Source organism: Quercus robur, chromosome 9 (genome assembly GCF_932294415.1).
Source record: "Quercus robur chromosome 9, dhQueRobu3.1, whole genome shotgun sequence".
NCBI lineage: Eukaryota > Viridiplantae > Streptophyta > Magnoliopsida > Fagales > Fagaceae > Quercus > Quercus robur.
The window spans coordinates 2,567,534-2,586,337 of record NC_065542.1 but is presented as its reverse complement, the minus strand read 5'-3'; the positions used below and the strand labels follow the sequence as shown (position 1 = coordinate 2,586,337).

The 18,804-nt window shown below is 31.4% G+C and overlaps 1 protein-coding gene across 1 annotated transcript; it reads right to left on the bottom strand.

Moving 5' to 3' along the window:
- Window positions 1–4,224: 4,224 nt before the first annotated feature.
- LOC126699830 (putative receptor-like protein kinase At3g47110) lies at window positions 4,225–13,719 on the bottom strand. The gene is made up of 3 exons (XM_050397806.1): window positions 10,838–13,719; window positions 5,018–5,499; window positions 4,225–4,342 (listed from the first exon to the last, which is right to left on the bottom strand). Exons 1-3 carry the CDS (start codon window positions 13,566–13,568, stop codon window positions 4,313–4,315), a joined length of 3,243 nt encoding a protein of 1,080 aa, XP_050253763.1. The 5' UTR covers window positions 13,569–13,719; the 3' UTR covers window positions 4,225–4,312.
- Between the last annotated feature and the right edge of the window lie 5,085 nt (window positions 13,720–18,804).

Here is an 18,804-nt window from a genome sequence, read left to right as displayed (position 1 = left end):
TTGAAAAACCGCTTGATCGAGAATAGGAAGAAGCACCACCAATCAAGATAGATTTGAAGAAGGTTCGAATTAATGCTCAATTGGTTGAAAGAATAGAAAAATATTAATTACAAAAGGAAGGGATAATGTGTACCTAATATGGACTCTGATTTTATTTATTTTTTCAGTATAGTGGCAATTGAACAGGTATGAAGGAGTGGTTCAGTTAAATGAGGAGAGGAAGAGACCAAGGAGGGAAGAGAGAGTTTGGCGTTAGAAAGCTGAAGTTATGAATTTTTGAAAGCGTGAAAGACAGGGAGGCAGTTAGAAAGCTGAAGTTGTGAAGTTTTGTAAGCCTGAAAGACAGGAAGGTTGTGAAGTTTTGTAAGCTTGAAAGACAGGAAGACAAAGAGGGGTTAGCATTAAAGACTATTGAGCTTGGTTAGGGCTTTACAGTGGTCAGCATTAACCGTAATATATAAAGATTGGCCTTTAAAGTGGAGATAGGGTTGAGAATAATTTCTTTTTAATAGTATATTAAAATTATGAAAAAAATTTAGAAAAAGAAGGTAATGACGTGGTTGCTGATGTGGCTCAACGTGAGCGTAGCAACATTAATTGCTTCGCTTCAGCTTTTAGTATTATATAGAATATAGATGACATTGCCTAGAAACTGTTTAGTATTTACTTCTATATATCCCCCCAACATTTTATCCTAAAACCCTGTTTTGCATTCCGCTTTTGTGGGTCCTAATAATGTAAATGTGGTCTAGTTTCAGTGGCTGAGCCATTGAGCTATAAAAGCTGCTGATTCTTCAAAGTTATAAGCCCCAAATAATAATAAAAATTTCAACTTTCTTTCACGCGTTGTTTGTCCAATAACAAACATTTAATAGATTTTAAATTTTAAAGCCCAACGCGTTGCTCAAGCTTCGTGACAACACGTCTCAATCTAAAAAAAATCAATTAATCTAATCTAATTTGACCTGCTTTTAAGTTTTAAGAGAAAGAACTTTTTTTGTTTACAGCACATTTGTTCCCTTATATGATGAACTTTTAATTATTTAAAGGCACAATTTGGTGCAAGTGAGTTTGTTAGAAATTTTGTTCACTGCCGGTAATTTCGGGACCCCCCAAATGGAGGCCAGAGGGGTAGTTGGAAAAGTGTGGAGACCAAGGTTCTCCCAAAAAAAAAAAAAAAAAAAAAAAAAAACAAATATACAAAGGGTAGGAACTAGGAGCTTCACAGGGTAAAAGCTTAAAGGCAAAAATTGAAGGTTTCATTTCTCCCTGCCCCCTTGTCTTTTCTTTTTTTAAATGGAAAAAAAGATATGTAGCATTGAAGTTGCTTTACCTGTTGCCTAAAGGTGTAATCAATTTGTTAGCTTATTGGAAAGTCCACTTCGATAGACATTGGAATATAGAAATATGAAAGGTGATTCTCCATTGTTTACTGTGGTGAATATGGCAAAGGAGGAATAGTAATGTAGTTTAATCTGGTGCATATGGTGAGAGAAGAATACCAATGTAGTGCATATGGTGAGAGAGGAATAGCAGAAGCTTTGAAGGGTGTGAAGGACCATTTTAGAGTTGAAATTGGTGTTTTTCAGATCCTTGTTTGAAGGGATGACAGCATCAGAATTATTTTCAGTTACAAAAATATTAAATTTGACCGATCATTGTGTACCTATTGTAAACTTCCAATGTACCTGGGCCATACGCCTCTTTATCTCAATAAAATACTCATTTATCCCCAAAAAAATAATTTTATTGAAAAAAGCAACCCTTGAAAAAGCTGCAAACATTCAATACAAAGAACTGCAACCCACTAAGAAGCTGCAAACAAATCTATACAGAGGAAACAGCTAAAAGCCTAAAATAGCCAACTGCAGACCCTCACAACTAAAGAAGAAAAAGAGAAAAAATCAATTAATCTAAAGACAAGGGGAACCTGTGGCTGGATTGAATCCTTCCTTCGCGATTCTAAACATCAACACAGGTATAGCTTCTGCTAACACAAACAGAACCATTTCTTCCAAAAACATTATCTGACGCTTTCTAATTGGCACAAATAATCTTTCAGTGAGAATAGATCGTACATAAGTGCACCAAAATATTAGGGACGGCACAGAATCCTATACATAGAGGTTCTTTTGCAAAGGCAATTGCATAGAAACTTTATTATCTAAAATTGACATGAAGAGGGAGGGTCCCTTTTAGCACTGCCAAAGGATGACAGGCACACTAATGAGACAGCAGGTAATTTCCAGTAACTGCAAAGCTTGATCATGGCCTAAAACTTAGGCGGACACCCTAGGCTCTCAACTACCAAACATGTGATAATAATCTTTATTCAGCATAAACAAACAGAATTTTTGTATATTATTACCTGGTTCGACTACATTCTAACTAATTGCTTGCGATAGTGGATCAATGCCATGCTGAATGGCCTACTCTTCGGGCTTGGCATCCACACCCACCTACAGTTACGAGCGAATAACATAAGATAAGATAATACCACTTAGTTACTAAGAAGAGTACATTGCATAACACACTGAAACAGGGACGTAGCTATGCTTGGACCAAGGGGGGCCATTGCCCCCCTTGGTCCAATGGGAAAAAGCAAAATATAAAATATATAAAGCATGGTTTTGAATTTTTATGCTTCATTTTTGTTCAATACTTCCCTACTTTCATAAAAAAAAAAAACACTTTCTTTCTTCAAATTTTCATTAAATTTTGATTCTTTTTGTGAGTTTCTCTCTAGGTTCTAAATGATTTATAAAATTTATCTTAAAGCATTAACATAGGATAGTTGTAGTTTAAGTGTTTGATGAAGTTCCCAAAAAAGCTTGGAGATAAACACACACACACACACACACACACACATATATGTCTATGTTCCTTTATAAGTAGCTTGGATAAAAAAAACATGGTTGTCTTTGGGTTAATCTAGAGCTACAATATGAAGGTTTAGGCTATAACAAATTTTTTAGGCATTTGGGTTTGATTGTATCTCGCCCCCCTCACTCAAAATGCTAGCTTTGTCCCTGCGCTGAATATCATGAAAATACTTACTTAAATGCAAGTGGAGCTTTTGGCCATAGGCCATAATCACATCTAGGTGAGGGCTCTATCTTCGGGCACAAGAATGGCAACCTTGCCCATGCCTATGCCCAATACTGGACCAATTGCAACACCCCACCAATCTGCAAATGATCTTTATGGCTTGCCCGACACAACTCTCTGTACAACAATATTTCAACTAAAAATTAAAAAATTTATTACAAAAAGAACAAATTAAATAAAAGAAAAAGGAAAGATTTCAAAAATGAAAAAAAAAAAATCTGAAACTACTGAGCTAAAAATGTAGGAAACGGTCATTAATTCTAGTGCAAATTCCTTATATCAAAAGCTACAATCTCACAAAATATACCAAAAAATGCCAAATTTTGTAGGGAAAAAAAAGAAACCCAGATGGAATAATTATTTAAAAAGCTCAAATTTTCATAAGAAAAAGAACCTTTACCACATCACAAATTATTCCTCATTTCTCAATTCTCTATAAATGAACATAAAAATGAGAAAACATACCTTCAAACTTGAAAAAATCTGAACTTCCATTGGTTGGGACAAAAGGGATTTTGAAGGTATGGGTGAGGGGATCATCTGAAGCCAATTGTGAGGAAAGAGGAGAGCGTTTGAGGGTGAGGGTGAGTTTTGTTGCACGCCGAGTGGTTGAGGGTGATTGATTTGGGTGTTTGAGTGAGAGTGTTTGAACTTTGAGAGAGTGTTTGAGAGACGGAGAGTGTTTGAGAGAGACGTTTGAAAGTGGCTGAGGGTGTATAGTGTGCAGATTTCGAGTCTCATTAACTAGATTTCTACGTGGCTAAATTTGGTCCACATGGAAAATTTGTCCACGTAAGGGTATGGCAAACACCAAAAATCGAGTTTTTAAAACTCAAGTTGTAACCGGATCTCGAGTTTTAAAAACTCAAGATGTTAGTTTCCAACATTGTTTTGAAACTTGACAACTAACAAAAATGTTTGATATTTAAGGCCATTTGGGGGGAAAAAAATCGGTTTTAAGGGGTAGTTCTCCTTTTGCAAGCGTCCACAGAAACATTTTTAGTGTTTCATGCAATTTTCTTTCCCATAACTTCCTCCAAACTTGGTTATACTTCTGATCAAATCTATCACCGTGCTCTGTTAAGTAGGAAGATTTCACTGAAAAATTTCCTGATGTTTCTCCCAACCACACCAATGTATCTGGAGTTGCTCTTCTAGGGATGGGAATTTGCTTTATAGCCCGGATTGAGTTTTCTTCAAAAAATTATTGTAGCATGATTTCATTCCATTTTCCCTGCTCAATTAGATTGACTACTATTAAAGGGTGATTAGCTGCTTCATTTGATATTTGACATAGGTGAAGGTTTGAACCCTTGGATTCATTCCAAGAGAGACAGAAGTTTAAAAACTATAATTCAAAAAAAAAAAAAAAAAAAAGTGTCTGGACAGAAATTTTAAAATTGCAAATGAAAAAAAACAAAATAAAGTGGTTGAAGTCATAGAGTCATAGCCCTCATGATACCTACAATTGACTATTAAGTAAAACCAATAATATATTTCAATTTTATAAATAAATAAACAATGATATTAGTTACAATTAACTCATCTCATAGCCAAGCGTTGTGTGGGTGTAGGTATAAATTTGTACGTTAAATGCAAATTGGAAATGGGTTGTTTGAATATGAAGTAGATCACCAATAACACCTGTGGTTGTAAATTTGAATAACTAATAAATAATATTGGACAACTAATTTACAAATTTTAGCAGAATTAAAATGATAGTCTATTAATTGGACAATCACGATTATCTAACAAAAAAATAAAATAAATAAAATAAAATCATCTATGCTTGTGTATGCAAAATAAATTAAAACAAAGAAAGAAACCATAATGGCTAGTAATTATTTTACGAGATAATTGTCATGTCCAATTTTACTTAAGCAAATTCAAATATGAACTATAGCAATACCTCAACTTGGATTCCACTAGTTAAAGGTGCACCTCTGCAAATCCTGAAACTAAGATAAGCATTTTTTATCAAATGTAATTTCCTGGTAACTTCCTCCATATTCATTCTTTCTTTTGGCGACTGCACTGAACAGGCTAGTCCAAGTTGAAGTATTGGGACTAAGCACTTATGCACAATAGCATCCACTTGGCACAGGTTGACAATGCCATGAATTTCTTCATTTGCTTCAATTTCATTTTCATTATTATCTTCTCTATTTACTGTTGTTGTTGGCGTTTCTTCAACTTCTCTTCGAAGGATTGGATCTACAATTTGAACAAGTCTTCCTGGCTGTGTCACTATCATCTTAGCATAATTGTGGAGATTGAGACCATCTTTAAACATTTTGTTAGTGGGTCGCTTCCCTAAGAACATCTCCAATATAATTATTCCATAGCTATACACGTCTCCCTTTGTTGAAGTGTCACAGCCCATGCCATACTCTACACGTTACGTAATGTAAGGAAATATTGAAATTCTTGTTTGTAATGAAATTCGGGATTTGAGGATAGTGTCCATCAAAAAGTAAAAAGAAATTGAACATAAGGAAAAACGTGATGATAGATGCCACAAGTTCAATATTTCAATTTAAAAAAAAATGATAATTTTACATCTATATATATATATATATATATATATCTAAAAGCTGAAGCGTAGCATTTATTGTTACTACACTCCAGTTGAGCCACATCAACGTCCACCTCATTATCATTTTCTTTCCAATTTTCCTATAATTGTTTTTAACATATACTTTTTATTTTATTTTAATATTTACACTTTTTCCAACCATTCTCCACCCTTACCTTTTTATCTCCCCACTATCCTTTACATAAATATTATTCTTCTTTTTTTCATCTCCTCACTATCCTCTACATAAATATTATTCTTCTTCTTTCTCTTCATCTTCATTTATTTTGTCTCTTCTTATTCACACTCTCTTACTATAAATTTGTAACTATCTATTCCATTCTATGCATGGTTTTCTCTCACAAAAAAGGTTCTCTCTCTCTCTCTCTCTCTCTCTCTCTCTCTCAATTTTTTGATGAATTTTTTATACATTCTTATATTTATGCCAAATTACTAATCTTTGGAAATCCTTTCTTTTCTTTTCTTTTTTTCTACACTAGAATCATTATGCTCATTTTCTCACTTAATTTAATCAGGTAGTTTGCCGGAATTCAAAAAAGGTTCTCTCTCTCTCTCTCTCTCTCAATTTTTTGATGAATTTTTTATACATTCTTCTATTTATGCCAAATTACTAATCTTTAGGAATCCTTTCTTTTCTTTTCTTTTTTTCTACAGTAGAATCATTATGCTCATTTTCTCACTTAATTTAATCAGGTAGTTTGCTGGAATTCAAAAAAAGGTTCTCTCTCTCAATTTTTCAATGAATTTTTTTATACATTCTTCTATTTATGCCAAATTACTAATCTTTGGGAATTCTTACTTTTTTTTTTCCCTACACTAGAATCATTATGCTCATTTTCTCACTTAATTTAATCAGGTAGTTTGCCAGAATTCAAGTAAAACCAAACAATGAGGAATTTTACGGCATTGGAGAACACTTGAATATATACCAGCCAAAAGTTTAAAGTCAGCAAATTAGTGGAGCTATGATTAAGCTTCAAACAGGATTGATGGTATTGCCAATGTCCTTTAATTAGCATCCTTATTTCTATTTCTCTACATATGTTTCCTAGAATTAGTATTATATTCTAGGTAAACCAAGAGTTCTTTAAAACTCCAAATTGGTTAATGCCACTTAGATTTGTTTTCTAATTTTTTTTCTCTTTAATTGTTAAATGTTATCATATATTTGTTCTTTCTTGTAACTCTAATTAATGTTAATTGTTTTTTTTTTTTTTTTGGTTAGTTAAGGTGGATGATTCTTTTTTACAATGAAAAGAAAAAATTGAAAACAATTGAATTCCATATAAACTTGTACCCAAAGGGGACAGGAGCCTTTGTTTATTTGATTAGAGACAATATATTAAAGGGACATTTAAAACTCCAAATTGGTTAATGCCATTTAGATTTGTTTTTTAAATTGTTTTTTTTTTCTCTTTAATTGTTAAATGTTATCCTATTTTTGTTCTTTCTTATAACTCTAATTAATGTTGATGGTTCTTTTTTCTTTTTCTTTTTTCTTTTTTTGGTTAGTTAAGGTTGATGATTCTTTCTTACAAAGAAAATAAAAAATTGAAAACAATTGAATTCCGTATAAACCTGTACCTAAAGGGGATAGGAGCCTTTGTTTATTTGATTAGAGACAATATGTTAAAGGGACATATCCTTTGGCCATTGCATTGCATGTTTTAGAGGTTAAAAGATAAAGCTTGTCATTATAAGAAAACATTTGGGTGGGGATAAGGGCGTCATTTTGTTTGCTCTAAGAGTAACAAAAGATCTTATTATAAAGGAAGCCCACAAGCATATCGCTTGCTTATTACAGTAACCATGAGCACAACCCATTATTCTCACCCACCATGTTTCTACTACATTTGCATTTAGCAACCTAAGATTAGAATTTATTCCTAATAGAGGACTTGTAGATCATTCAGTGTTTATAGGAAACTAGCCACAGACTCGCGCGATGTGTGGAAATATAAATATTATGCAATTAAGTGTAATATATAAAGAGTAACAATTACTTCAAGTATTGTCTTTTTTTCCAAAAAAAAAAAAAAAAAAGAAGGATTTTTACACTTCTTTTTTTAATCTTTTTATCTCTACAAATATATCATTTTAATATTTTTTTTTGTGTATTTCATTAATATTTTTTAAGGTGAACCATATTCTTCTAACTTTGTTGTATTGTGTTACATTTGCTTAATATACAACTTATCTCTTAAGGAATAAGGAAATTATCATAATAATAAAAAATCATCACAAAATTACAATGTTAACTTAACCAAAATTAAAATAAAACTAAAGAAATAAAAAAATAGATTTTATAATAATTTATTAGTCAAAAAATTGGTAGGCATATTCAAATTCCTATTTCTAAAAACAACTAAGTATTAATCCAAACCAAAACTCAATCAAAATTATAAAAGGGAAAAAAAAGACTTTTTGATGGGAAATTAAAAAAGCACAATATTGAAACACATATTAAAAAAAAAAAAAAAAAACCATCAATCTTAATTATAGTTATAAGAAAGAACAAAAATCTTTTATGTGCAATTGTTCTCTTTATTGGTATTTATTGTTATATATTTTATTTTTACTTTTTTGTTTTCCTTCTCATCTTATGTTACTCAACATTTAAATTCAGTCACATCTTCCATATCATTAAATTATTTATATTTTCTCTCTTTTTTATTTTTAATAATTAAAAATGGAATATTTTATTTAAATTCAAATCAATAAAATTATCCTTAAAAAATTGTACTTTTTTTATTTTTTATTTTTTACATTTACACTTTGTCCAAGCTTTTTCTTTACCTTTATCTTTTCATCTCCCCACTATCTTCTACATTAATATCACTATTCATCTCCCCACATCTTTTATATCATTAAATTTTTTATATTTCTCTCGTTTTTATTTAAAAAAATTAAAAATTAAAAATTTTACTTAAATTCAATAAATAAAAGTGTCCTCATAAAGTGGAGTAATACTAGTGACACACTCATTCTCAAACCCAATACATCAAAGAAAAAATATAATATGAAACAAATGCCAATTGGGAAACACTAAATTAAAATAATAATAATAATGAGGATATCAAACCAAATATAATATAAAGAAACTAATCGTTAGGGATATACTAACTTAAGGGTAGCAAATTAAAAGGAAAAAAAAAAAACTACAATGCTTATTTAATGCGATAAAATCATCATCAAATTTTGGAAAACAGTAGGTTGCCTATGGAGAGAGAGAGAGAGAGAGAGAGATGGTAAAGAAAAAAAAAATCAAATGTCAATTAGTAACTATTAATTGGAAAACAAAGAGGTTATAAGGAGAAGTGAAAATAAAAATAAATATGACCAATATGGAGAACATTAAAAACTTTACAGTGCAATAAAATCAGCTGTTACATTCACTTAAAAAATTGAATCAATAGTCAATAATTAAACACAATCATAGCAATATATTTAAACTTAAAACTAATCAAACTCTAATTCATAACTAAAAGGAGATGTTCTCATGTAAATATAGAAATTATATATATATATATATATATATATATATATATATATATATATAAATATAATCTTCATACACAATTACATTTAAAAATCTAATAAACAATGTTACATCTCATTTAACACCTCTGTTATGAAAATCATTAGTCAGTAAATATATAATAATAGTAAAAAAAAACGTTATAAATGAAATTATGAAAAAAAGTAATAAGACTAATTAGCTACTATCATTATGAAGTAGTAGTCTATGATTTTACACATTTAAAGAAGTTGAATATATAGAGTTTACTTAAGGTATATATAAATATTCACATTAAAAAAAAAGATATGTAAAGGTTAAAAAAAATGTATATTCTATAAATAAATAAAAAGGTATATGTAAGGTTTTTATTAACTTAAAAGAAAATGAAAAATCAATTATTAATAACAATAGAAACAAGAATAATAATAATAATATAGGGGTAATTACATTCCCCTTCCTTAAGGTTTGAAGAAATGACACTCTACCCCAAACTTGAAAAGAAAAAATATTTTCACCCATTACATTTGTTTGACCAAAATTTGTTAAATTAATATTAAAATATTGTGTACTAACCTGCCTGTGCTTAAAGTAGGTTCCAAAATTATCCTTAATTTTAAAATTAAATTCTCTTATCTTAAAATTTTAAATTAAAGTGTATTTCAAAATATTAAGTAATGTCTTTCACTTTTTTTCCCCTTTTCTTTTCCCAATGAGTTATGGAGAGATTTGTCATTTCAAATGTTTTGGTATTTTATAAATTTGTATTTTAATTCTAAAGTTATGAGTAATGTCTTTACTAACCATGGTTAAACATTTATAAATAGATTCTTCAATAAATTTAAAATATTTTGTTATTAATATAAACAAAATGGGAGAGTTTTATTACTTATTACCCCAAATATATTTAATAAGACCACCCTAAAAAAAAATTATCTTGCGCAATGCGTGGGTTTGCAACTAGTTAGAATAATACTTTTGAGCCCATTAGAAGGAGGCAATATTTATGGTTTAGATGTAGTAATGGAAATATGGTTAATGGCTAGAATTAGGATAATTTAATCAAACTAATTTATAATTGTTATGGTCATACTGGACTCATTAGATACTGGCTCCACAATTCACAAATGTTCAATATAGAATCATAAGTCCTTTTATTACCCACTACATAATTCACATGTGTAGTTTTTGTTGACAGCTTGTTCAGAGTAGGATACGTACATCAATAAAATACACAATATTTTAGAATCGGTCTGCCTTAAGAGCTGCTATACCACAATTTGATCTAGCCGATTGGCAAGCTATTATCTCAAACACAGTGTTCAGGAATTAAATGGATTGAAAAAACAAGCTAAGTGAATGGATAATCAGTTAAAACTGTCAACTAATCAAAGTTATGACTTATCATGGCATAAATCATGTTTTCTTACTTAGATTTTTTTATTTAAAAAATAAATCGAGTGTGTGTATGCGTGTTTTTGTGTTGCATGTTGTCAGAGAGAATCTTTTGCTGATACGGCAATTGCTAAAACAAGAAAACCAATATGTTTTAAACAATTAATTTAATGATATTTGTTAGGATATATAGGATTTAGAAATGATTGGAAGGAAATTACCTGGAGCAACATAGCCAATAGATCCCTTTAGCCCAGTTGTAATAGTTTCCTTTAAACAAGAATCTTCAATAGTTGAGCGAAACCTTGCTAAGCCAAAATCACTAACATGAGCAACCATGTCAGTGTCAAGAAGAATATTACTTGGCTTTAAATCACAGTGAATAATTGCTAGCACAGAATGGTTGTGAAGATAATTTATTGCAGTAGCCACATCAATTGCAACATTTAGTCTTTGAAGAAGGCTCAAATTCCTTGATTGATTTTCGTTGTCTAGCCCTGGATGCAACCAAACATCTAAGCTCCCATTTGTCATGAATTCAAAGACTAGAGCTTTGAATTCATTTCCACAATGATCCATGTGAGAGCAACATGTTATTATTTTAACAAGATTCCGATGCCGAATACTTCGTAATGCATTGCATTCAGCCATGAAACTTTTGGAAGCTCCCCTCTGTTGAAGGTTAAGGACCTTTATAGCAACTAGAGTTTCATTCCCATTAAGAGCTCCTTTATATACATAGCCAAAACTACCAGATCCAATTAAATTATTTGAAGAAAATCCATTAGTTGCCTGATAGAGTTCTTCGTATGTAACATTACGGGGTTCTAGTGCCTGATAGAGTTCTTCGCATATAAAATTACTAGGGACCATTGTTGAAACCATAGATAGTGAATCCTTTTTTGATTTTTTTATCCAGTAGTGATCAAGAAAGGATGAAAGCAAGCAAATAAATAGAACAATGGGAATAATAATAATTGCTACTCTGAAGCCAATGGACTTCCATGGTTTCATGACTTTACCAGGACATTTTGGCAACTTCAAGTTTGGTATACCACCACAAAGTTTAGTATTTCCAATCAGTGATATTGCATTTGTGTTTTTAAAAACTCCTTCAGTTGGTACCTCACCCTCAAAATTATTAAACGAAAGATTCAAACTTTCTAAAAGAGGAAGCTTCTCAAAACCGTCTGGAATAGATCCTGATAGGTTATTTTGTGAAACATCTAGATGTTGAAGACTTTTCAAAAAAGCCATAGATGATGGAATGGGTCCTCTAAAGGAATTCCCTTGCAGGTTAAGGTGTTCCAACATCAAACAATTTTTGATTAATATCGGAATTTCACCGAACAAATTATTGTTAGAAACATCCAGTTTGTTGATATGTTCCAGGATTCCTACTTCAAATGGCAGTATGCCAGTCAATGAGTTGTAAGATAAATTGAGGAGAATTAGCTGAAGGGAAGAAGAGCCAAGCTCTAGGGGTATGGATCCATTAAGGTTATTTTGTGAAACGTCCAAGATCTGCAAATTTGTGCATTGCACAATACTTGGAGGTATGGTTCCTTCGAATCTATTTTCTTGTAACTCGAGTCGGAACAACTGAGTAAGGTTGCCTATAAAGGTTGGCATTTCTCCAGACAATTTGTTTCCACCTAAAGCCAACAGTTGCATCTTTTGAAACCCCCCGAAACTGGTGGGAATGGTGCCATTGAAGTGATTATAATCCATGCCTAAGCCAATTAAGTTGACAAGATTCTCTAATGATGCAGGAATAGTTCCAGATATTTCATTGCCTCCAAAATATAATTTAGTGAGTTGGGTTGACAAGTTGGCTATAGAATTGGGCAAAACACCTCGAAATTGGTTTTTACTTAAATCCACGGAGACCAATTTGCTACAATTTGTTAGCGATGTTAAGAAATGGAGGCTCTTTCCTAGGCAATTGCCATTCAAACCTAGTGAGAAAAGATCCAACAAATTTCCAAAATTAGTTGGAACTAATCCCGAAAAATTGTTCAAACCTAAATCAATTTTTTGAAGGTGAGTTGCATTGCATAATGAAGTAGGGATTGGCCCAGAGAACTCATTCCCACCAAATCGAAGAACTTGGAGATTAGGAAGATTAAGGCCTATGTTTGTTGGAAGTGTGCCATTAAGTTGGTTGTCTGCAACTGAAAATATTTGGAGAGATGACAAGTTGTAAAGAGAGGAAGGGATCATACCTGACAATTTATTTGTGAGAATTGAGAAAACAACTAAGCCTTTTAATTGGCCTATGGTATCTGGAATATTTCCCACCAGGTTATTGGACTCTGCAGTGAAAGATTTGAGCGAAGAAAGATTTCCTAGAGAAGGTGGGATCTCTCCCGCCAAATTGTTTTTGAGGAGTTGAAGTTCTTCAAGTTTCATTAGAGAGCCTAGCTCCATTGGAATTTTCCCTGTAAAGCTATTCACATGAAGATGTATTAATCTGAGATTGGAGCACTTGGACAAGTTGGATGGTATTTCCCCCTCCAACGTGTTATTGTTAAGTCTGAGTTCTTGCAGTTGAAACAAATTGCCAACTTCCCGTGGAATTTCACCATAGAAGCTGTTGTTTTGGAGTTTGATGGACCTAAGAAAGCTTAGGTTGCCGATGTAAGGTGATAGAGATCCACCAAAGTTGTAGCCCGGTAGGTCCATGGCCGTGACTCTTTGGTGTCGACCATCGCATGTTATTCCAAGCCAATTGCAGAAGTTCACAGAGTCATTCCATGAACTCAAAAAAAAGTTATATGGATCATAAGGTACAGATTCTTTAAATTTGAGCAAAGCCAAACGATCGGTCTCATTTGTTGGAGCAGGGGCTGCAGTGGTTGGTTGCAAGCAGAGCAGGATTATAAAAAGGAAGAGAATTACATGAAGGTATATGGAACAAGGTGCACACGAATTGGTCTGGTGAAGCGTCATTTGGTTTGGAGAAACACGAATTTGGCGAAAATGAAATATTTGATGCCGGGCAATGAAGGCTGATTATTAGCAGATTACTCCTTTGGGTGAGAGAGAGCTCTGGGAAATGGGCAAAAGATAGACCCCCATGCCTTTTTTTCAAGAGCTGCCAATCCGAAGGAAATTGATTAACCACCCCCACGGCCCCACCTTTGTCCTTGTTTTGTTGAAATTTGTTTTGTTTGGTAAACCTTGAAATTTGTTTTATTACTTTCACATTTTCCATTTGCATTTTCTAATATTCTACTTTCCAGCCACTTTCCAAAATATCTCATCGCTCGGTGTTCTCATAAGTCATAAACACACTTTTTATCTAGTGCTACCAATCTCTCTCCTCTCTCTCTTTCTTAACAAAGAGTTTTTCTTTTTCATTTATATTTTACTCATATTTCTTTTTACTTATCTAATTTTAGCTATTAAACCAATTTATATTCTTTCTTTTTTTTTTTTTTTTTTTTCTAGTATTTCATACTAATATACTCAAACAAGAAGATAAAAATAGAATTTGGTATGACAAACACATTTAGCGCTAGATTACAACATAATTCTTGATAATCAAATATATGATATTACTAATTTTATTTGAAAAATCTCATAAACATGCCAAAATTAACAAATTTGACTTTGTTTTAACATTTGGAGAAGCAAATCTTGAAATTGATATATATATATAAATATATATATATATATATATCTTTTAATCTTGGCCCCTCCAAACAAAAATTCTTGATTCTACCCCTGGAGATAGAGGCTAATAAGTTTTCGATTCTCTCAAAAGATTAATCATACCATGATAAATTACCGATTCTCCTAAAAGATTAAGCTGTTAGGAAAACTGTGAATTTAATTATTTAATTATAATTCTAACCATCGCTACGATGTCTCTTCTCAGAATTGATCTTGCTCAACTTGACCTCCACTCCATTTGCTTCCCTCTTGGTATTCATGGCATCTTATATGATCCCCAATCTTAAGTTATGGTACAAATTCAGGTGTCCATCAAAATTTTTTTTTTTAATTTTTTTTTATGGCACAATTCTTGTTATTAGTCATAATGAATTAGGAAAATGCTAAAAACATTACAAGTTTTATTACATAAAGTTTACAAGTGACAATAAATATAATTGGTGGGTTTCGATCACCATATAAATTAATGAATATTTGAAGCTCTCTTTGTAGTTGGTGACACATCATTTGGTAAGCTTAATATAATAAAAGTTGGTAATACATGCACCTTTACTCAATGATTTATGGCTATGAAGATACCGTAGACAAACTTTTCTTTCCAAAAGACCATTAACCAGATTGATTTTTTTAATTTATTAGCAAATTATGTTTCTTTTACCAGCCTGTCAACAAAGCTGTCAAGTGTCAATCATCCTCTAGAAAACTTAAACACGAAGAAAGAAAAAATTTAATCAAAATAATACCAGGTGAACACTCTCTAGAGTCATTCTCCAAAACTCCAAGCCAAGTTTTGTCCACAACATGTCAACAACAGCCCACACGCACAAAACAATGTCCGCTTTCACGCTATCGCTCAGCGTATTCATGTCATCTTCAAAGCAAAAGGGAAAAGAAAAAAGAAATGGTATGAGTATGACATCGATGAATTGGTGATTTACTTAGCACATACAAAGTCTTCTTTAATTTAACAAGAAAGCAAAAGTCTTCTTTAATTAGGTAAGGCTGTATTGTAAGGTGGTGAGACTTTGCGTGTGTGGCTGGGTCACCAGGGACGGAACTATGTGTGGGCTTTGGGGGCCATGACCCTAAATTTTGAAAAAATAACTAGTATATATCTACCCGAAAATTCTAACTTTTGACCCTAAATTATATATTCTTGGCCCTCCCTTTCCAAATTTTTTTACAAATTGACACATGAAATTTACCAATTTTTTTATTATCACACAATCCCTTTGCTCAATTGGCAACCCATCAAAGAAAAAAAAAAAAAAAAAATCTCTATACACTACTCATACACCAAGCTTGTCAATGTATATCCCATACTGACTTGTAATTGGGGCATTTCTCTAATAAATATACTTATTATTTGTAAATGACAGTAATTTTAATTAACTAAATAAAGAAACGTCTCCTTAAATTTTTATTAAATTGATTAATGAAAAGATTGACCTTTTTTTATCTTGTGATAGTCACCACAACTTTTTTAATAGCTACAAATCTATATATTACTAAAAGTTGAAGCGTAGCGTTTAATGCTGCTGCTCTCATGTTACGCCACATCAGCTGCCACGTCATTCTTTTTTTTCTTTTCTTTTTTAAAATATAATTTTTCCTACAATTTTAAAATAATTTTTACAATTTTCAGCCTTATAAATGTAGCCCATTACTTATTTATTTACTTCCACTATCACCCTATAATAAATCCAACTCTCTACTTATTTATTTACTTTCACTATCACCCTATAATAAATCTGTATAATTAATTTAGCCCACCTCTTCTTTATTTAATTCCACAATCAAGTCCAACCCAAAGCTTTTTTAGTTCAGTTTTAGGGTTTTGTGTGAGCCTTTTTAGCTTAAAAATAAAAAATAAAAAAAATAAAAAATAAAAATAAACAAACAAAACAAAACAAATCTATATATTACTAAAAGCTGAAGTATAACGTTTAATGCTGCTACTCTCACGTTACGCCACATCAGCTGCCACGTCATTCTTTTTTTTCTTTTCTTTTTTAAAATATAATTTTTCCTATAATTTTAGAATAGTTTTTACAATTTTCAGCCTTATAAATGTAGCCCACTACTTATTTATTTACTTCCACTATCACCCTATAATAAATCCAGCCCACCACTTCTTTATTTACTTCCATTATCACCCTATAATAAATCTGTATAATTAATTTAGCCCACTTCTTATTTATTTAGTTCCACAATCAAGCCCAACCCAAAACCTTTTCAGTTCAACTTTAGGATTTTATGTGAGCCTTTTCAGCTTAAAAAAAAATAAAATAAATAAACAAACAAAACAAAACAAAACAAAAGCAAAAACAAAAACAAAACAAAAAAAAAAAAAACAAAAAACGTGGAAGCCTTTCAAGTTTTAGGGGTTTTTTTTTTTCCAATTTTCTTATAATTGTTTTTAACATTTATATTTTTAATATTTACACTTTTCCAACCTTTCTCTCTCCCTTACCATTTCATCTCCCCACTACTTCAATCTTTCTCCCTCCCTTACCTTTTCATCTCCCTGCTACCGTCCACATTAATATCATTCTTCCTCTTTCTCTTCATCATCCTTTATTTTTGTCTCTTCTTATTCACAGCCTCTTACTATAAATTTGTCACTATCTCTTCTATTCTATACATAGTTTTCCCTCACAAAAAAAAGTCCCCTCTCTCTCTCTCTAAATTTTTTGGTGGATTTTTTTTATTTTTCTTGCATCTCTACTTTAAGTTGATAATTTTTTATATTCTTGCAAAAAAAAAAAAAAAACAAAAAACAAAAAAAAAAAAAAAAACAAATCAAAACGTGGAAGCCTTTCAAGCTTTAGGGGTTTTTTTTCCAATTTTCTTATAATTGTTTTTAATATTAATTTTTTTAATATTTACACTTTTCCAACATTTCTCTCTCCCTTACCATTTCATCTCTCCACTACTTCAATCTTTCTCCCTCTCTTACCTTTTCATCTCCCCACTACCCTCTACATTAATATCATTCTTCCTCTTTCTCTTCATTTTCCTTTATTTTTGTCTCTTCTTATTCACAGTCTTTTACTATAAATTTGTCACTATCTCTTCTATTCTATACATAGTTTTCCCTCACAAAAAAAAAGGTCCCCTCTCTCTCTCTCTCTCTAAATTTTTTGATGGATTTTTTTATTTTTCTTGCATCTCTACTTTAGGTTGATAATTTTTTTATATTCTTTAAAACTCTATTTTGGGTTAATGTGATTTAGTTTTATTCTTAAAATTGTGATTTAGTTTTGTTTTTAAAATTGTTGTTGTTGTTGTTGTTCTTTTTTTTTTTAATCCTCTTTGATTGTTAAATGTTATCCTATTGCATTCTAAAGAATTAAATATAGCATATAAAAATATAATATTATTCTATTATATAGCATAATTTGGATAATTTGGTATTTATTTTGTTACATAGCATGATTTTTTATAATGCTCAATTTAGATGTTAAACTATGAAACTTTACTAATTTTTGTTTATTTTCTAATCATTTGTGGTGGACAAAGTACTCTTAATATTTGTATTAGAAGTACTCTATAATGTCATTTATTTAAAGAAAAGTAAAGGTTAGCCAAACGAAAATAATTGGATAGGTGACAAATTTTAACTTTTGCAATTTTATTATTATTATTATTTTATAACAATGCATGTATAGAAATTTAATTCTTAGATTTTGCTAATCATTGTTTATTTAATAATATGTTTTGGGCGGCCAAAATTATAATTTCTACAAAGAAAATAACCTTAATAGATTATCAAAAACAAAATTTTGTCCTAATATTGGTTCAATTAATCATTATTAAGTTTTAGGCTGGCTTTATTCCGTGCTAAATTTGCTTGTATTTCAGTAATTTGTAACCCTATATTTAGGTGAGATTGTTGTAAGGGTAGTGAGTGAGATAGTATGATGAAATGCTCAAGATTGTGCAAGAAAAACAAAGACTCACGATTGGATCTCTTGGGTGACTCACGCCTGCAAGTCGGCAGAAGCAGCACACGTGCCAGGCATACCAAAAGTTGAAGCGTCATGCTAGCTGGAACACTACAGGACAAAATAAGACAACTGGCCGTTCAATTATCTCACGACTGGATCTCGTGACTCGGTCAAGTCGTGAGTCCAAGCCGCGAGCCAACCCTATTTTGAAAATCCTGACTCTTCACATTCCATTCTCACCCCAGTATAAATACTCCTTATACCTACGAAAGAAAGAGAGCTTTCAGAGAGAATTTTGAGAGAGAAACCTTAGAGTAAAACAAGATTGATTCATTCACAATCTTCACATAAGAGACTCTTCAAATTCCTCAACTTTCTTCCTCTCCATTGTTAAATCCTTGAGAGGCATTTTATCAAAACTTTTTCTCACCATATCCATTACTGTAAGAGGGCTGTTTAGTGTTCTAGAAAGCAGTTAGGAAGGAACCAATTTACATTGGTTGATGCTATGGTCAAGTAACAGAATCCAGAAAGCTAGAAAAGAAATAGGTTTGGCACAA

Bases quoted from the DNA above. Each gene is read 5' to 3' on its own strand.
- LOC126699830 (XM_050397806.1), bottom strand. From the start codon at position 13,568: ATGACGCTTCACCAGACCAATTCGTGTGCACCTTGTTCCATATACCTT. The intron at 5,500-10,837 runs GTAATTTCCTTC...CGTAACGTGTAG, and splicing joins TATTGGCTATGTTGCTCCAG to AGTATGGCATGGGCTGTGAC. The intron at 4,343-5,017 runs GTATTGCTATAG...CTAATTGAGCAG, and splicing joins CTAGTGGAATCCAAGTTGAG to GGAAAATGGAATGAAATCAT.